Here is an 18,938-nt window from a genome sequence, read left to right as displayed (position 1 = left end):
GATATATTGAATGATGTTCCATAAGTATTATCAGTTATTGATCCAAAACTTGCTGGTCACCCATGTAAAGTACCAGCAAGTGTGGAACCTGAGTGCTTTAAATAATGAACTTTCGAAATCTGAGACTGCTGGCAAATAGTCAGTGAACTCTTGTTGCCATATCCTAGTATAGAAGCTGGAGAACCTGCCTGTGGATTCTCTGCCAGATCTAAACTGGTGCAGGATCTCAAGAGTAACAAAGATTTTACGTCTACGAGAAAGAAAGTTAGGATAAAGTAGTGCTTGCACTCATGGTTTTTAATTATTCTTAAATTCCCCAGTAAATTTGTTAAGAAAGAATATGAGGAAAAAATACTAATAGCGTTTGAATATTTCTGATAATTGAAATATTCTAATGATTTGGAAAAAAACAAAAGCTTTTGACAAAATGCAAAGCTGGATGTGTAGTTTTTTTGCCTGTTAAAGGTATCCTCATGTTTTGGCAAATGGCATGTTCTTGTTCACCCACATGACTACATTATATTGCACATCATACTGGGGCAACAGAAGTCCATGCCAATCTGATGCATTAGGCTTTCATCAAATTCTTCTGCAAGGTTACGTATAGGACAATTGCATAACCCAACTCTGAGCTGTACTAAATAAAATAAAATCTGAACCAACAGCAAAAACAAATTGATAATTATATTAAGCACTTTTCCAGTTAGAGTTAACCTATTCTATTGAGAAGTTCAATAATATAACTTAGCAACTATTTTTTTATGATGAAATCTAATTATGAAGAAAGACCAATCTTTTTGAAATGAAAAGGTTTAATTTAACGTCCCAAACAGATCTCCCCCTGAGATCACTACTATTACAGAAGGCAGTTTTCAGCCAATTCAATTCACTCCAAGAAAGTGCTGAGAACACATTATACAGCGAAAGGCAAGGGACTGACTTTATGCTGAAGAGCTGACTACAGAACTTATCGTACTCCTAGACCAGCACTTTTAGAACACAGCCATCCAACCAATGGCGACAAATGCCCAACTATGTCCTGCATAAGGAACCAAACACAATCCTGCTAATAACCAGTCACCCAATTGTCACCAAGTGATGGAAGGGAAGGATTCTGCAATAATATGCACATTGATGTCCAATTTGGGTTTCAGAAAGAGGATTTCCTTGCAGCCCAACACCATTGCTGCAAGACAGTATACTACTAGTGACTACAATAATAAAGACTAGGCATCCTGTAGAGAGCAATTTGTGACCTAACGTGCCAACATCAATCAACTTTCTACAAGACACAACAATCAAATGTGTGATAACACATTTCACTGGTCTGAACGAATGCTAATCCAACAACTTAGAGCAGATGATCCAGGAGAAAGCAGCCCACCTCAGTGGCTCGCCATCTATCACTTTAAACATTTATTTCCTCCACCCGCTGCAGTAAATGCCATCTGCAGTGCTTATTTATTTGTTGAGATACAGCGCGGAATTCGAGCCAGTCGAGCTACTCTGCCCAACGTCACTTCCTAAAACAAACCTTATTCTCTCCATGCTTTGCAGTGCACTGGGCAGCAACCTCTTTCCCATTTTGTCTTCTTTTATATACGGGGATGGAAAGCATGCAAGGAGCTGGCCGGATTTGAACCTGAGACCGTTCCGCCTCGAAGTCCAGTGCTGATGCCACTACACCACTGGCCAGCTACATTGGAGACGTGGATGTGACATTGGAGACATGGATGTGGGGGTAGAAGGGTGGGTTGGCAAGTTTGCAGACGACACAAAGGTTGGTGGTGTTGTAGATAGTGTATAGGATTGTCAAAGATTGCAGAGAGACAGTGATAGGATGCAGAAGTGGGCTGAGAAGTGGCAGATGGAGTTCAACCCAGAGAAGTGTGAGGTGGTACACTTTGGAAGGACAAACTCCATGGCAGAGTACAAAGTAAATGGCAGGATACTTGGTAGCGTGGAGGAGCAGAGGGATCTGGAGGTACATGTCCACAGATCCTTGAAAGTTGCCTCACAGGTGGATAGGGTAGTTAAGAAAGCTTATGGGGTGTTAGCTTTCATAAGTCGAGGGATAGAGTTTAAGAGTCGCGATGTAATGATGCAGCTCTGTAAAACTCTGGTTAGGCCACACTTGGAGTACTGTGTCCAGTTCTGGTTGTCTCACTATAGGAAGGATGTGGAAACATTGGAAATAGTACAGAGCAGATTTACCAGGATGCTGCCTGGTTTAGAGTGTATGCATTATGATCAGAGATTAAGGGAGCTAGGGCTTTACTCTTTGGAGAGAAAGAGGATGAGAGGAGACATGATAGAGGTGTACAAGATAATAAGAGGAATAGATAGAGTGGATAGCCAGCGCCTCTTTCCCAGGGCACCACTGCTCAATACAAGAGGACATGGCTTTAAGGTAAGGGGTGGGAAATTCAAGAGGGATATTAGAGGAAGGTGTTTTACTCAGAGAGTGGTTGGTGCGTGGAATGCACTGCCTGAGTCAGTGGTGGAGGCAGATACACTAGTGAAGTTTAAGAGACTACTAGACAGGTATATGGAGGAATTTAAGGTGGGGGGTTATATGAGAGGCAGGGTTTGAGGATCAGCACAACATTGTGGGCCGAAGGGCCTGTACTGTGCTATATTATTCTATTCTATGCATTGGAATACTTGAAGATTGCCCATTCCATTACTACTTGAAAAAAATAATCACCACTTTTTCCATTATCAATGTATTTAAATCCTGGAATTCTTTACCAAACTGCATTGTGAGATGATCTGTATCAGTAGAATGGTACACCACCCCATTTGCATGGACAATTAGGGAGATGTGGTTAACACTGGTCTTGCAACAGTGCCACATCCCAAAAGGTTAATCCAAAATATGGTTAATAATTTATTTGGCCTGTTATCACATATTTAAGTGAATAAACCCAATTTTCATATGAGTCAAACTTGGAGTATTGAAGACTAGCTTTTACTTGCCTGGTCTAACTTCCAATGTTGCTCTGTCCATGTGACTTTCTCCTTTTGCATCAGTTACTTTTAAACGGAATGTATAAAGTCCTTCAACCAAATTGGACAGGAAAAGCACAGCCTGGTGGTCAGAGTTGTTTAGAACGTCCTGTTGAAGAGTAGTGGATAGTAAATAAGAAAATCTGCGTGGGAAAATGTAATTTAAATGCAAATTCTAGACTAGTAGTGATGTGAAACACATCAGTGATCAAACAAAGTTTTTATTCATCCATGAAGATACAGGAAACATTTTGCAGAATACGATACAGAAAGCTTGTCAGGCTACTCATCTGCTCAAATACTTGCTTTCATCTCATCATTGGTTCTTAGAACAATACTCAGAATTATAAATTTTCAGACAAATCTTATTCGTTGATTATAATAAATGTAACATATTGCATTAAATAATGACTAGAGCAAAAGATGCTGCAAAACTTTCTCAGCGAACTTTGCCAGGAAACTTACTCCAGCTGCAGGACTGCTCTCATCCCGCATCCACAGGTAGCTGACAATCCCCTTGTCATCTGATGATTTTGACCCATCAAGCATTGCTGTGTTATTAGGAAGGGTAATCACAACATTCTTTGCTATCTTAGCAACTGGAGCCTTATTGATTTCTGTAAAAAAAAAATAATTATCCCCATTTTAGAAAATACTATAATATAAAAATCTATCAGGTCGAATATAAAACCACAATCAAGGCTACACTCAAAAAGTACTTCATAATAAGTGATATGATGGTGTTAGATTAGGTTGTAGAATTGTTTAATTTTTTTGTTTTTTTATATATGGTTCAATTATCCTATTCTTGCATGTATTTTTTATATAATCAGTTAATGATAATATAATATTCTCCTGAGCCTCATTGACGCATCGGGCGGCAACCCTGCCATTTCTTAAGCGTCTATCTGTTTAACAAGGTCAAGTTGCTAACTAGACACTCAACCCAGCACGGATGAAAAGCATGCAAGGAGACATATGGATTTGAAACCCGGACTGCTCACCTCGAAGTCCACTATGGTGGCCACTGCACCACCAGCCGGCTGACATACTCAGCTATATACGTGTAATTGTTCGGTGAACTTTCCTGTAATTGTAGTATAGCTGCTTCTGTATTTTTCGAAAGCTTCTTGGCTTTCTGGCCGCAGCTGTCACTCCATGTTAGTCTGGCTACTTTATGGGTTAATTGTTATCGCTAGCATGTTGTTATCTTTTAGTTCAGGGGTTCCCAACTTGGGGTCCACGGACCTGTCAGTTAATGGTAGGGGGGGTTCATGACATATTAAAAAAAGTTGGGAAACTTTGATTTAGTTGGAGCTAGTTTTTTGTGTGTGAGATTACCACAACTTTGTTCTCTACTCTTCCTTCTGTTTATTCCTTGTTCTTGTAATAATAAAATAATAACAATAAAACTTAATAAAATAGCTGTAAACAACAAGCTCTATAGCTCATTCCCAACTTCCAAACCTCTGGATCACGAAAACACCAGGATCCAAAAATGATTTAATTATACATTCCAAAGGGCCAATTATTAATGCAAGCTCTCTGTAAATAATTCCACCTTTCTAGGGTTATGTAAAGCTTCGAGTGATCAAAATGTAACAAAGAGGGCTGGCCTTTTTGATCACATATTACATCTTATAAGAACCAGTAAAGCTCTTTAGCCATATTTTAAATTCACCTGGAATTAACGTCCAGTCAAGTGAATTAAAACAGAAGTACTAATTATTTAGCAATTCAACCAGTATCTATGTAGAGCAGGGGGTACTTAACCTGGGGTCCTCAAGGGTCTGTGGATAGATTCCAGGGGATCTATAAACTTGGATGGGAAAAAAATTTACATCTTTATTTTCACTAACTTCTAAATGAAGTTTAGCATTTCCTTCAATTATGAATGAGGCAACAAACCACAGTAGTATTAGCAGTACCTGTGACTTTGTCACCAATAGAAATCACAGATATTTTCATATTACGCTACAGTTGTTACAAATATCTCAAAATATCAATTACGGTACTTGACTATATCTACTGTGTTAATAAGCCCAAATATTACTTCATCACAATTTTATTTTTTTATTATTTTAATAACTGTAATTCAATATAATTGTTTTTTTCTGTCATCCTATGAATTTTATTTTATAAATTTAAATAAATTATTCTGAGAAGGGGTCCATGGCATTAAAAAGGTTAAGAATCACTGATGTAGAGAGAAGTTTTATTTCAAATCATTATTTCAATTAATGTGAATTAACTGCATTCCTGTAGTTATGGCTTTTCAGTTTGCTTGATCATAAGATTTTACCTTGCTTATATGTTTTTGGCTTTCTTGTTGGTGTTAATGAGATTAAGTAGATATTTGAATCGGCTATTGTTAAAAGGTTATCTGAATACCGGCCCGGACAGCCTGAAAAGACAGAGTGTCAGTCAGGATGAAAACAGATTTCACTCGTTCTCTGTGATGGTCATCTCCATGGCGTTGAGGCTATGAAGACTGCCCCGGCTGCTGTGCTCTGTGCCCACTAATATGATGAACTGATAAGCCAGGCTTTGGGCCTATTCTGGGTTGCTCCAGGGTTCAGATCGGAGAGCTCAAAGATGGCTCAGGATGCTGTCGCTTGCTTCAATTGTTTGCACAATCTTTAAACTTCTTTTCCTTTTCTTGCTCATCGAGTGAAGGTCTTATTTTTATTCTTTTCTCCCCCCTCTATTTGGCTTCTTTCAGGTTTCTTGATTTGTGGCTACCTGTGAGCAAATCTCAAGGTTGTATAATTCACACATTCTTTAATAATAAATGTATTTGAATTCAACCTAATAGACTTGATTTTAATGGCCTGATTAACTTTTCTCATACCTCTTCAGATGCATGTATGGAATTTTAAGAAAAAAAACCTGCCAGTACTACAAATATTTGCTGGCACTTAATTATTCTTGTTGGTACTGAATTTAAATTTACAATTTGAAATTGAAAACATCATGCAAGACCAGAAAAAAATCATGCACACTGACAATGAAAAGTTTTCTGGCAGACTTGCACTGAGCATTAATTGAGCAAGTCTATTCCTGGCTGTAAAATTCGATGATGGGTTCGGTGTTTGCATCGAACCTGACAAAATATTGGGATTTGTACAATGGATCAAAAAGACTGTTGTTTTAAAATGCCAGAACAGTGCAAGAATATTTTAGACTTCAGTTTCTAATTCCCTTATTTTTCTTAATAGTGCTAACATTTTGCTTGCAATATTTTACCAATTAGTAGGTTAGAGATCCTATAAAGTAATCTATCTATACCAGAATAATTCACAGTGAATTCAAAATCTCCATCGCAGGAATAATATGCATGGAAAAGTGAAAATCTGATCTTCAAATATGCCTTCCAACAACATGTTGACATTTTCACAAGTTCTGCAGAAATTAGAATCATTGTAAATTAAGTGTCAAATTCTTCACTTTCTACAATTTCCTCATGAGTAAAATTCAAGAACAGGGTAGCCATTAATGAGGGACCCATGGAGAAAACCAACAACATGATAGCTTGCAACGATCATTATTAGTGAATTGTTACTTTCCTTGACATTTGAATGCAAACTATTGCTGTCATCTTCAGATCAGAAGACATACATACCTTCCCTCACAATAATGCGAACAGAATCACGACTCTCCAGGTTTTTTTCATCCTTCACTGTCAGTGTAATCTCGTATGTTCCAACCTGGAGACCTGTTACTGTAGCAACAGCACTGTCTGCATTCTCGATTTTCACACCATCTGGGCCACTGAAATATCAAACCATCAAACCTTACTTTAGGTTTGGGTTACCAGGCGAGCACAAATTATTTGTTGGGTCAGAGGTATGCTGGCTGAAAGCACAGCTCCCTAAACATTTACCTCAATCCTAGATTTGAAGGCCTGCATCCCAAAACAAAAATAGGCCTTTCAATAAATCTTGTCCATCCTCGATGAGGATACAACATAAATAGTGTTTCAATTCAAACAAGTATACCTTCTCATTGCAGAGGAAGTTTTGCAGTCAGAATTTTGTCCAACATTATTAGACGCTAAAAAGACCACTTTACCTACTTTTTCCCCCAAGTGTCAGCTAAAAAGAATCCTCTGAAAACAACTTAATCAGAAAGCTTTAAAATACTAAATTTCCCACACAATTTCCATTCATCTTGCTGTCCCCTTCCCAATTTATAAATAACTCATCATCATCATCATCATCATGTGCCGTGTCGTATGACGTGGGCGATCCTGGTCTACATGACATGATTACACTTGGCAAAATTTTCTAAAGAAATGGTTTGCCATCGCCTTCTTCTGGACAGTGCCTCTACAAGATGGGTGACCCCAGCCATTATCAATTCAGAGATGGTCTGCCTGGCGTCAGAGCTCACATAACCAGGACTTGTGATATGCACCAGCACCTCCAGTGACTTCATGTGATCCTGATTTTTTTTTATTGGGGGGGTGGGGAGGTTGGTAAGCAGGTGCTGCAACTTGCCCACGGGTGACCTGCAGGCTAGTGGAGGGAAGGAAAACCTTACACCTCCTTTGGTAGAGACTCATCTCCACCTCACCACCCAAACAACTATTCGATCTCCATACATCTTCCAGCACCATAATCCATGGCCTTGCAGGTTCTTTAAGGCAACACCCTAGAACTGTTCAAAAGTAATGATGCTTTTGCTTCTCATAGCCTTCTATCAGCCAGCTCCTGCCTCTTACTACTCCTTTGGCGAAAACCTTTTCCCTCATTTCCCTTCTAATCTTTCAACCAATTACTTAAAATTTAATCAAACCATCAAGGGCTGCAGCACAATTACATACCAAATTCTTAACTGGACAATAAAGATAAACAACCTTTAGCAATGCAGCTTACCTACAAAGAAGCTGTTAAGTACCCAATCATAATTTTTAATATTACAGGCAACTTAATATTTTGTTTGACTGTAGTTATTTTTAATGGACTAGTCTCTGACAAAAACCGGTTTACATGGGTGTTTTTACCTTGTTTTTTCCCAAAGATAGGATATAATTTTCTGGTCATCCGTGCTTTTGCTGCCATCTAAAGTCGTGCTGTCCACGGGGAGTGTCAACTCTTTATCAGGTCCCGAGTCTGCTACTGGGGCTTTATTATTTTCTGCAAATATTGTCAACATGTGAAAATTAAGTTTTAGGGGCAGTTTCAGAAGCCTGTATGTTAAAAATCCCGTGCTTTAGGTGAATATTAAACCAAGGTGAAGGACATAAACAACCAAAGTTTCACTGGTCATTTGACTCTCATGTTTCGAGAATCTTGCAGATCACAAGCAGACTGTGCCCTTTAGCCTGAAAATAATATTTCAGAAACTCTGGTGAAGTTCTATAGGAGAATCCCCTGTACAATGGATGCAATGGATTGCAGAAGCTTTGATGAACTCCAGCCACACCATTGACTTCAGAGGACGATGGAAACAGGGTCATCGATGGCTTATGCTTCACTGGGACCTAAGGGCCCAAGTAAGTATAACAGAGTAAAAATGTCACCTAGCTAGTTTCAAACATACAACACATTACCCATGAGTAGTAGCACTGATTACATTCCTCAGGCATGATGAACAAAATTAGGGCACAGAGCAAAAATACTTAACACTTGTACTTGCCTCCAGGCCTCTCAAAACACATACCTGGTTGTACTATAACCATCACCTCAGCAGTAGCCTGGTGACCTACTGAATCTGTGACTGTTAGTTGAAAGATATAGTCTCCTTCCTGCATCGCTGATAGTTGGAGCAAAGGCGTTCGTACACCCTGAGCAAGAGGAACATACAAGTATTTATTTTCTTAAATAATTAGTCAGTGCATATAAAACAGTCATAGCACATTAACGAGATCAACGTTTTCTGTAACCAGTGAACAAGCCAATGCTCCTGGAAGTTACCCAACATCATTCAGTTAGAAAAATAAATCATTAAATTAGCTGAATTTAAGTTATAATAAAAATAATTTTCTCTCACTTATAGTAATTTGTTAATGTACTGCAGAAGAAGGGTCTCATCCGAAAACGTCAACCGTTTACTCTTTTCCAGAGATGCTGCCTGACCTGCTGAGTTCCTCCAGCGTTTTGTGTGTGTGGCTTTGGATTTCCAGCATCTACAGAATTTCTTGTGTATGAAATTTCATAACTTGCATTAGTGATTCTGAACATATTGCTAAAAAGCAATATCAAATTGTATGGGTCCAATCGCAAATGGGGGGGGGGGGGGAGAGAGAAAAAAATCTGTAAATGCAGGAAATCCAAGCAACACACACAAAATGCTGGAGGAACTCAGCAGGCCAGGCAGCATCCATGGGAAAAAAAGAGTACAGTCGATGTTTCGGGCTGAGACCCTTCGGCAGGACTGGAGAAAAATAGACGAGGAGTCAGAGTTAGAAGGTGGGGGGAGGGGAGGTATGGGATTTATTTTACCTTTTTAAATCAACCAGAATCATGTAGATGTGTTTGCTTTATGTTTTACTTTGTCCTTCATGCATGGAATCACTATTATTTGTTGCATAACCAGCATTCTCCCTCAAAGAATAATATTCTTGAAATTTTCCTACCTGCATTTCAACCACTTTGCCCTTGCTTTTTGGACTTAGGGACCACTCATAGCTGACAATTCCATGGTCATCTGTACTTTGATTGCCATAAAGCATGATGGAATTCCTGGGCAGTGTAAGGACCTGGTTTGCACCAGCGTTAGCTACAGGTGGATAATCTACTGCTTTATGCACCATTACATATGCCGTGGTAGAGTTGCTGGCACCATCAGAATCCACAACTGTTAAGCTGAAAAATAACAACAGAAGAAAATAAACCGTGCCAGTCCTCCAAGCATACTTGCTGAATAACATTACAAATGCACAATCCAACAAAACACTGCAAAATGCTATAATTATTTATCTTAAAAGGCATAAAGATCCAGATAAAAGGCTTACTAATATTGAATTTAAATTATTTACAGGGTGCAAAAGTGGTGAGGGGTTTCAGCAAGATGTTGCCTGGGATGCAGTTCTCAGAGACTGCATTGGCTAGACTTGTTTTCCCTGGTGCGTTGAAGGCCGAGGGAGGACCTTACTGAGCAATATAAAATAATGTTAGACATAAATTGGGTAGAAAGAGAGAAACTGTGCAACTTGGTAGGGACACTTACAACCAGCGTGCATGTTTAATGCAAGTATTTTGAGATTTAGGGTGGGATTTAAGAAAGCTATTTTTTCCCCAGCAGAAGATGGTTGATACGTAGTCAACTTTTTCCACCCGGGGGTGGTCCATGTACGGAGTGAACTGTCAGAGGAAGAGGCACTTGAAAAGGAACACTTTAGAACAGGGTTTGCTGACCTTTGTTATACCATGGACCAATGCCATTAAGTTAGGGGTCCATGGACTTCTAGTTGGGAACCCCTGCTTTAGAGAGATATAGGCAAATATGGACAAATGGAACCAGCTTGGATGTGAATCTTGGTTGGCATTGATTGGTTAGGTTGAACACTACTGAGTGACACTGAGTTACTGTCTGAGAGGGTAGTGGAGGCAGCTACATTCACAACACTGTAGTATTTAGATGTGCATTTGAAACACTGTGGCAGAGAAGGCTGTGGGATGAGCATTGAAAACTGGGATTAACATCGATGGGAATTATTAGTTGGTTTGGACATGATTGACTGAGGGTTCCATTTCTTTACTGTACGAATAGCTGAAACTATACCGCTGAAGTACTACAATGTTAATAGACCATTAAGCTCTTAATAGTCTGGGACCGGAGTACATCACAGAATCATTCTCTTGAGCTCTCAGGTCCTCTTCCGCTAGTCTCTTAAATTTAAACAATCTCCCCCAAAAGATAATTGGCAGGTCAACTTTTTTGAACTACGCTCCTAAACTATTCAATTCAATTACCTAAAACTACAAGAGATGCAGACCCAGCTGATACCTTTAAACGCCAACTCAAAACTTATTTAACCTTGTTTTTAACCAACATCCTTTTGTCTTTTATTTTCATTTTTTTTAAAATCACTAATCTTTTATTGCAACACCAACAGATTAAATTCAATACAACCAGTTTATTTTCATTTAATTATTTTATTTTCATGTTTGTACTTTTATTTCCATTGTAAATCACTTTGAATTATATCTATATGAAGTTATTATATCTATATGAAGTTATTATATTATGTTATCCTTCAGAAAACAGAACTAAACAAAATGTCAAGAACGATTTATGCAACAAGCATTTTATAAAAAAGCAAGAATCATTCACCTGAAACATCAGCTCTTTTTGCCTCTTCACAAATGCTGTCTGACCTTTTATTAGTGCATTTAAATTTATAGGTATATGATTCATTCAAGTCCACAGTAATTTAACATAGGTGCCATTTTAAGCTATATAAAGACATCCAAACAGGCCTTATGATACCACCATGCCCTGTTAACATGATTCATGGAATTCAATCCTAATCTAGTCCATCCTCAGGGACCCCACCCCAACACCCAGGCCATGCTCCCTTCTCACTGCTGCCATCAGGAAGAAGGTACAGGAGACTCGGGACTCACATCACCAGATTCAGTAACAGTTACAAACCCTCAACTCTTGAACCAAAGGGGATAACTTCACTCATCCATCAAGTACGTTGGACGATTTTGATTGTGGGAACAAAAATGATCCCACAATCAATTAACTCACTTTTACGGACTCTTCTTCTCATGTTCTCAATATTTATTGCTTATGTTTTTATTATTATTTGTTTTTGTATTTGCAATTTGTCTTTTGCACTCTCATTGAACATGCAAATTGGGAGGTCTTTCATTGATTCAGTTATGGTTATTATCCTATAGATTTATTGCGTATGCCCACAAGAAAATGAACCTCAGGGTTGTATATGGTGACATATATATACTTCAATAATAAATTTACTTTGACCCTTGTGCAAGTAAATCAGTAGGCCACGCGTGGCAGACAGATGAAGTCCAAATGCTAGAAACTTTGTAGGTTTATAGACCTATAGGCTAGAGGGAAGTCTAAGAGGTAAAAAAAATCACTGTTGCTGGAGTATAGAAAAAATCATCAAAAAGGCTAAAAGAAAATGAACCACCTCAGCAGAGGTGGAACAGGTCACGAGGGAATAATCCATCAGTTATATAGATCCTGGATCTGACCACACTTACGTCTAGTGGAAAGAATCCTAGGCAGGAAATATTGGATTGAAGGAAGGATTGGGTAGATCAAACATGTTTTTATGCTCTCATGCGTTATTCATAACTGGCTTGCATGTATAAGACCAATTCAACTAGCCTGAGGTACTTCAGACTCCATTGTTAAAGCTCTGTGGGGGTAGGGCCTTCAGCACTGTAGAGGTGGGATCTACTGTTAAAATATTGATGAACATGTTGATAGCCAGCAAAGACTCAGTCCCAACTGTGCCAGCTGTGCAAACTGTATTAGCTTCCCTTTTGCCTCCAAAATGTAAAATCTTACAATTACCAAAGAAATTAATGAAATGGATCCTCATATGGTGCAAGATTGAAGAGGTGATTTCCTAATCAGGTGCCAGCCTCTCACAGCATGATTAGGTCCTGACAATAGAAGAGAAAACTGATCATTTGCACCTTGGATTCATCTGCAAGTCTGGCATTTATGTCTGAGCACCAGTGGGTTAGTTCATCACTACTGGCATCAGCCAGTGAGACCCAGTTCCTGGAAGTTCAATTAGCTGAACTGGAAAACATGTGCTGCGTGCAACACGTGCAAATCAGCAGAGGGCAGTCTCGAGCTTCCAGTTATGATTATTTTCAGTAATAGGCAGGAATGAATCAAATGGCCTCAATTTGTGCTACGTTTACAGTAATCATTACAATCTACAGCATCCCTCCCTCAACAATCGCCATCTACCTAGTTTCTGTCAACAAAATTCATGTCTTGGCCCAATAATGAACATAATTTGCCTCAAATGTTTGTGGGAATAATCAGTCAATTGCCATCTCTCCCAACGATTGGAATGATACCCAATGGATAGTCAGTCTTGGAACATCTATACCAAGAATGAACCCTCTATTTGCATCTCATATTACTCAATAGTGACAAGACTAACAAACGTGTAGGATTTTAGATAGTTCAGTACGAGTGAAAGGCATATATTGATGACAAAACATGCAACCTAATTATATTTTCTTGAACAATTATTATAGCTTACTAAACTGCAGCTTTGCATTTTCAATCTCCATCTGGTGAGTTGGCATACTTATGCCATCCGATAGCTATCAAGTAAAGGTGGAAAATGAATTGAAGTACAAACTATTCCCACGTGTGATTTTTAAACTATATCCAAGAGCTAAGTGAAAGAGAGCACCATGCCAGCTTCTGCTCCAAAAAAAAGAGCAGAATGGATAGAATTGCAGTTTTATTCTCTTTCTGGAATGCGGTTAAAAGGGAAAGAATATAGAAGATATGCCTCGGAAATATACATAGCAATTCACAATGCACCATGCAGCTTCAAATTGCATTGAAGCACTCAAATGTTTAGTAACAGAACAGAACACACGCAAAATGCTGGAAGAACTCAGCTGGCTAGGCAGCACCTACGGAAAAGAGTAAACAGTCGATGTTTCGGGCCGAGACCTTTCATCGGGACTGTTCTGCTGAAGGGCCTCAGCCTAAAAGGTCGACTGTTTACTCTTTTCCATAGATGCTGCCTGGCCTGCTGAGTTCTTATGGCATTTTGTGTGCGCGCTGCTTGGATTTCCAGCACCTGCAGATGTTCTCTTGTTTGCGATTGGAGTGCCTCCTGCTAAACTGGGTACATCTAGGATGTGCTTCCTGGGATGGTGTTACAACCCAGTGCGCTAGAAATGAAGTAAACTATTTCCTCCCTACCCCACAAAGACATATACTTAAACTTTTGTACTTGGATAAGTACCTGAAAGTGTAATTTCCTGGAACCAAGTTAGTCAGCTTTAGTATGGGAGTACTTTCTGACACCTTCTCCTCTCGCAATGGACCCTTAAGTTCCTCCCATTGGTAGCTTATGATCTTATCATCATCTGTGCTTTCTGTAAACAGAAAAAGATATGCATTTCTAATTCAGTTGACAAGCGTCTTCGTACATTCTAATTGATTATTATTAAGCTAATGGTTGCAAAATAGGAATCCAGAAAAGTGAATTATGATCTGGACTACAGGCATTTTAATACTTGCTCTGGTTCTTGTAAAGTAAACGCTTGCATACATCAGAATTGTAGTTAAACCTGATGATAATTGCAAATGATTCATGTTTGAGTTGGACAGAGTCAGAGTTATACAGCACTGAAATAGGCTCTTCAGGCCTATCTACACAAACAACAATTGTGTCCATTAGGCTTGTATGCCTCTACTACTTTCCTATCCATCTATTGGTCAAAATACCTTTTAAACATTCTAATTGTTTCTACCTGCATCACCTTCCCTAGTTGATGTATCAATATATCCACCATCTGACATGTCAAAAACTTGTCTGGCTACACAGGTTGATAGGGCAGTTAAGGCAGCTTATGGAATGCTTGCTTTTATTAGTTGAGGATTTGAGTTCAGAGGTTATGCTGCAACTTTATAAAACTCTGGTTAGGCCACATCTGGAGTATTGCGTACAGTTCTGGTCATGCCACTACAGGAAGGATGTTGAGGCTTTGGAGAGGGTGAAGAAGATGTTTACCAGTATGTTGCCTGGTTTAGAGGGCACGTGCTATCGTGAGAAGCTGGACAAACTTGGGATTTTTTTTTGTGGAGCGTCGGAGGCCGAGGGGAGGTTCACAAGATTATGAGGGGCTCAGATAGAGTGGACAGAGAGTATCTGTTTCCCAGGGTTGGAATGTCTGATACCAGAGGGCATGTATTGAAGGTGAGAGGGGTTAGGTTCAAAGAGGATGTGAGGGACAAGTTTTTTTTTACTCAAAGTGGTGGATACCTGGAAAGCACTGCTTGGTATGGTGTCAGAGGCAAATACATTAGAGGTTTTTAAGAGGTTTGGATAGGCACATGGATGTAAGGAAGATGGAGGGATACAGACATTGTGTAAGTAGAAGGGATTAGTCTTTGGATGTCCTTGATTAGCTGGTTTGGCATAACATTGTGGGCCAAATGGCCTGTTCCTATGCTGTACCCTTCTATGTTCTCCCAGATCTCCCTATGACTTCTAGTTTCAGACTACTACCCTGCAAATAAGACGCTCATTATCTTGAGCCTCTATAGAGTCACCCCTCAGCCTTCTAGAGATCAGTGAGAACAATCCAAGCTTATCCAATCGCTCGTTACCAATCCCACCTATTTTAGACAAGATCCAAGTGAATTTCTTCAGCATGCTTTTTTAATGCTACCATATCCTTCAGAGTCGTTAGACCACACTTGGAGTACTGTGTACAGTTCTAATCACCAAACAACAATATGGTGTTGCAACTCATAACCTATGTCTCAACCCATGCTAAGTGCTTCCATGCAAATTAATTCTTGCACAACATAGAGATGAGTGAAAATGTCACCTGGCTATTTTCCAAGTACAAAACACATTACCTATGGGTAGCAACACCAATTACATTCCTGAAGCACAATGAACAAAATTAGGCTATAGAACAAAATGGTGCCATGGTAGTGTAGCAGTTACGTGGGGCTATTACAGTTTGGGGCATTCTGGGGTTTGGAGTTCAATTCTGGGGCCATTCTGTAAGGAGTCGCTGTACGTCCTCCCCATGGAATGCATGGGTTTTCTCCAGATGCTCCTGTTTCCTCCCACAGTCCAAAGGCCTACCAGGTAAGTTAATTGGTCATATAAATTGTCCCATGATTAGGTTATGGTTAATCAGATTTGTTGGGGGTTGCTGACTTGAAGGGCTGGAAGGGTCTACTCTGTGCTGTATCACTAAAATAAAAACATTCAACAATTGTATGTGCATCCAGGCTTCTTTCAAAATACATTCCAGGCTGTACCTTAACTGCTACTGACACCGTTTTCAGGAACTACGAACTCAAATGCCAAGATCTCTCTGTATATCAACACAACCAAGGTCTCTGCCATTTACTATGTCTACCCTGAAAGCACTTGACAACCCAAAAAGCATTATTTTACACTTGTCTGGATTAAACGTCATCTGCCAATATTCCACTCAGTTGGCCCTGCAGTTTATAAACCATACATGGCCTTTTTTTGTACTTCTGTTATTAGGCAAACAGCAAGATTCAAGTGAGGAGATAATATAAAAATATACTTTTATGAAGGAGAAACAATACTCTAACTAGAGACCAATAGCAGATTCGTGTTGCAAAGAATTTGTAAACTTACGGCTCCCATCAATGAAAGTTGATGTTGTTGGCAATGAGATCTCTTGCATCTTTGGAGAGACAATAGCCACTGGCGACTGATTTACACGAGGTGCTGTAAAATAGATCATCCGTGATTAAATTAAAGCAAGGTACAAAGTTGGCAAAAATAAACTTCAACCAAAAAGGTAGGTTACAGTAGAAAAAAGTGCCATCGTTGTACTGCATTAAGTGTCAAGGTCAGATTTGCCTACAATGACATGCAATTTGCCCTTTGAACCTGCAGGTGCAGGAACCTTGCCTGGTGCAGGAACAACAACATCAAGACAAATCTGAGGGAAAAGATAGTTAAAAAGGAAATCAATATACATTTGATTCGTTACGAGTACAAATGTTTTGACTTCTAATTTTTTTTTTAAATAACTTATAACTTTTAGTTAAGTACTTTAATTTTAGGTCTTCTGAATGCCAAAATATTCAATGGTACCATTCAAAGATTGTGGGCCAGAACTTGCCACCAGCACTAAGCTACTTATTCTCACCAAAAAAAAGCATTCACTTACACTGCGTAGGGACCCACCCAACCATGAAACACTGCTGAATGTCATTTAGGATTGGGATGACAAGGCTTTGTGCAGCTGCTGAGAGTTGTGACATAAAGCTGTCACTCATACGCACCAGAACAAAGACTTAACAGGAAGTGCCTATGGAAAAATGAAAAGCCAAGAGAGCCATGTCACCAGAATATTTTAGGTAGTCAGAATTGCCAAGGGTTTGGACTATTTCTTAACGCCATTGACTTTCAAGCTTCCAAAGTGAACGAAATACAAATTAAAAAATAATTTTGAAGTGTAATAAAATGGAAATTAAATAGAACAATAAAGCAAGCAATACAAAAATTATAAATTCTATTACACTTGACCTTTTCTCTTACAGCTAGCAAGTAAGTGGCTTTACCATTTCTATACCAAATTTACCCTGTTCAAAAACAGGTTAAACAGGACAATGATTAAGACAACACACACAAAATGCAGGAGGAACTCAGCAAGCCAGACAGCATCCATGGAAAAAAGTACAGTTGATGTTTCGGGCCAAAACCCTTCGGCAGGACTTACAATACCAGCTTGTACCCAGGAATTGGACTCTAGCATCAGACAATAACTGGGAATTTTACAGTTGAGCTCTGCAGGTTGAGGGTTTCCACACAGGGAACGTTTGCAAGCCCCAAACATATTTACGCTTCTTTGCTAGAATTTCTGCATGAGTTGTGACCTGTCATATTGTTTCAAGTTATGAAATTTGATATCTGTTTATGATGGAGACCGTCTCTTAAGCTTGTTACATTGTGACTAGTCTCTTGTCAATGGAAGCAATATATTGTAAGGCAGACTTAATTATAAAACACTAGGTTTGTACACATGGTTTCCATCGATCATTGGAATTTAAAATGGAATGGAAAAATTGACATTTATGTTGGTAGAAGGGTTTTAATATAACATTGACATTACTTACAGTACAAAATGAATACAACAGGGATTGGCCCTCACCCTTGAGCCCTGGTTTAATTATTCTCTTTGCTTTCTTCAAAAGAATTTCACACATAAGCAAGTGTAAAACGATGAATTTCCTCTATAAAACCTAACTAATGGCAAACTATTGCTCAACATCCACAGAAGTACACTCAAAGGCCACTTTATTAGGTACACCTGCTTGTTAATTTAAACAGCTAATTAGCCAATCGTGTGGCAGCAACTGAATGCATAAAAGTATGCAGGCATGGTCAAGAGGTTCAGTTGTTGTTCAGACCAAATATCAGAATAGGGAAGAAGTATGATCTAAGCAGTTTTGACTGTGGAATGGCTGTTGGTACCAGACAGGCTGGTTTGAGTATCTCAGAAACTGCTGATCTCCTGGGATTTTCACAAACAACTGTCTCTAGTTTACAGAGAGTGATGTGAAAAAATTTTTTGAAAGCATACACCGAGCAGTTCTGTGGGCGAAAATGTCACATTAATGAGAGAGGTCAGAGCAGAATGGTCAGACTGGGTCAAGCTGACAGGAAAGTGACAGTAGCTCAAATAGCCACACATTACAGTGGTGGGCAGAAGAGGATCTCTGAATGCACATCACGTCGAACCTTGAAGTGGATGGGCTACAGCAGCAGAAGATCATGAACATACACTCAATGGCCACATGATTAAATAAGGGAGGAACCGAATAAAGTGAGTGTTTATGCTGATCTCCAGAATTACCGCATGTATTGAAATTGCTACTCTGTGGTAATTTAAATCCCATCAGTTAATCTGCACAGTAGATAAATAATTGTATATAATAAATAATTTAATGCTTTAAACAGGAACAGATCAATTTACATCTGTCGTTACACAAGACCATTTACAGCCCATCTTGTAATCAATGCTAAAAGTGTGTATAAGCAGTAAATACATCCTGGAAAATATTCAAGATTTCAGTAGTATTATGCACAGGCGATTAACACTAAGCTCCAAAAGAGGACCATAACCATATTGTAGGGTTTGGAAGCTTGCACGCCTCAATGACCCGGAGAGCTATGTTGACTGGAGGGAGGGTCTTGTGCTTTAGCTCCTGATAGGATCACCTAGGCCAAA

General features: G+C 39.1%; 1 protein-coding gene across 3 annotated transcripts in view; it reads right to left on the bottom strand.

Moving 5' to 3' along the window:
• LOC134338197 (dyslexia-associated protein KIAA0319-like protein) overlaps positions 1-18,938 on the bottom strand; it is a 92,275-nt gene that overhangs the window by 22,276 nt on the left and 51,061 nt on the right. For all 3 annotated transcript variants that reach the window (XM_063033849.1, XM_063033851.1, XM_063033852.1), the window contains exons 8-15: positions 16,334-16,426; positions 13,943-14,075; positions 9,590-9,818; positions 8,674-8,797; positions 8,015-8,147; positions 6,632-6,780; positions 3,475-3,626; positions 2,980-3,118 (exon numbers count right to left, since the gene is read on the bottom strand). In XM_063033849.1, coding sequence (XP_062889919.1) covers positions 2,980-3,118; positions 3,475-3,626; positions 6,632-6,780; positions 8,015-8,147; positions 8,674-8,797; positions 9,590-9,818; positions 13,943-14,075; positions 16,334-16,426 — 1,152 coding nt within the window. The remainder of the gene's footprint in view (positions 1-2,979; positions 3,119-3,474; positions 3,627-6,631; positions 6,781-8,014; positions 8,148-8,673; positions 8,798-9,589; positions 9,819-13,942; positions 14,076-16,333; positions 16,427-18,938) is intronic.

Source organism: Mobula hypostoma, chromosome 26, assembly GCF_963921235.1.
Source record: "Mobula hypostoma chromosome 26, sMobHyp1.1, whole genome shotgun sequence".
In the NCBI taxonomy this organism is placed as follows: Eukaryota; Metazoa; Chordata; class Chondrichthyes; order Myliobatiformes; family Myliobatidae; genus Mobula; species Mobula hypostoma.
Note: the sequence above shows the minus strand (reverse complement) of the source record. Positions and strands in the feature narration are given on the sequence as shown.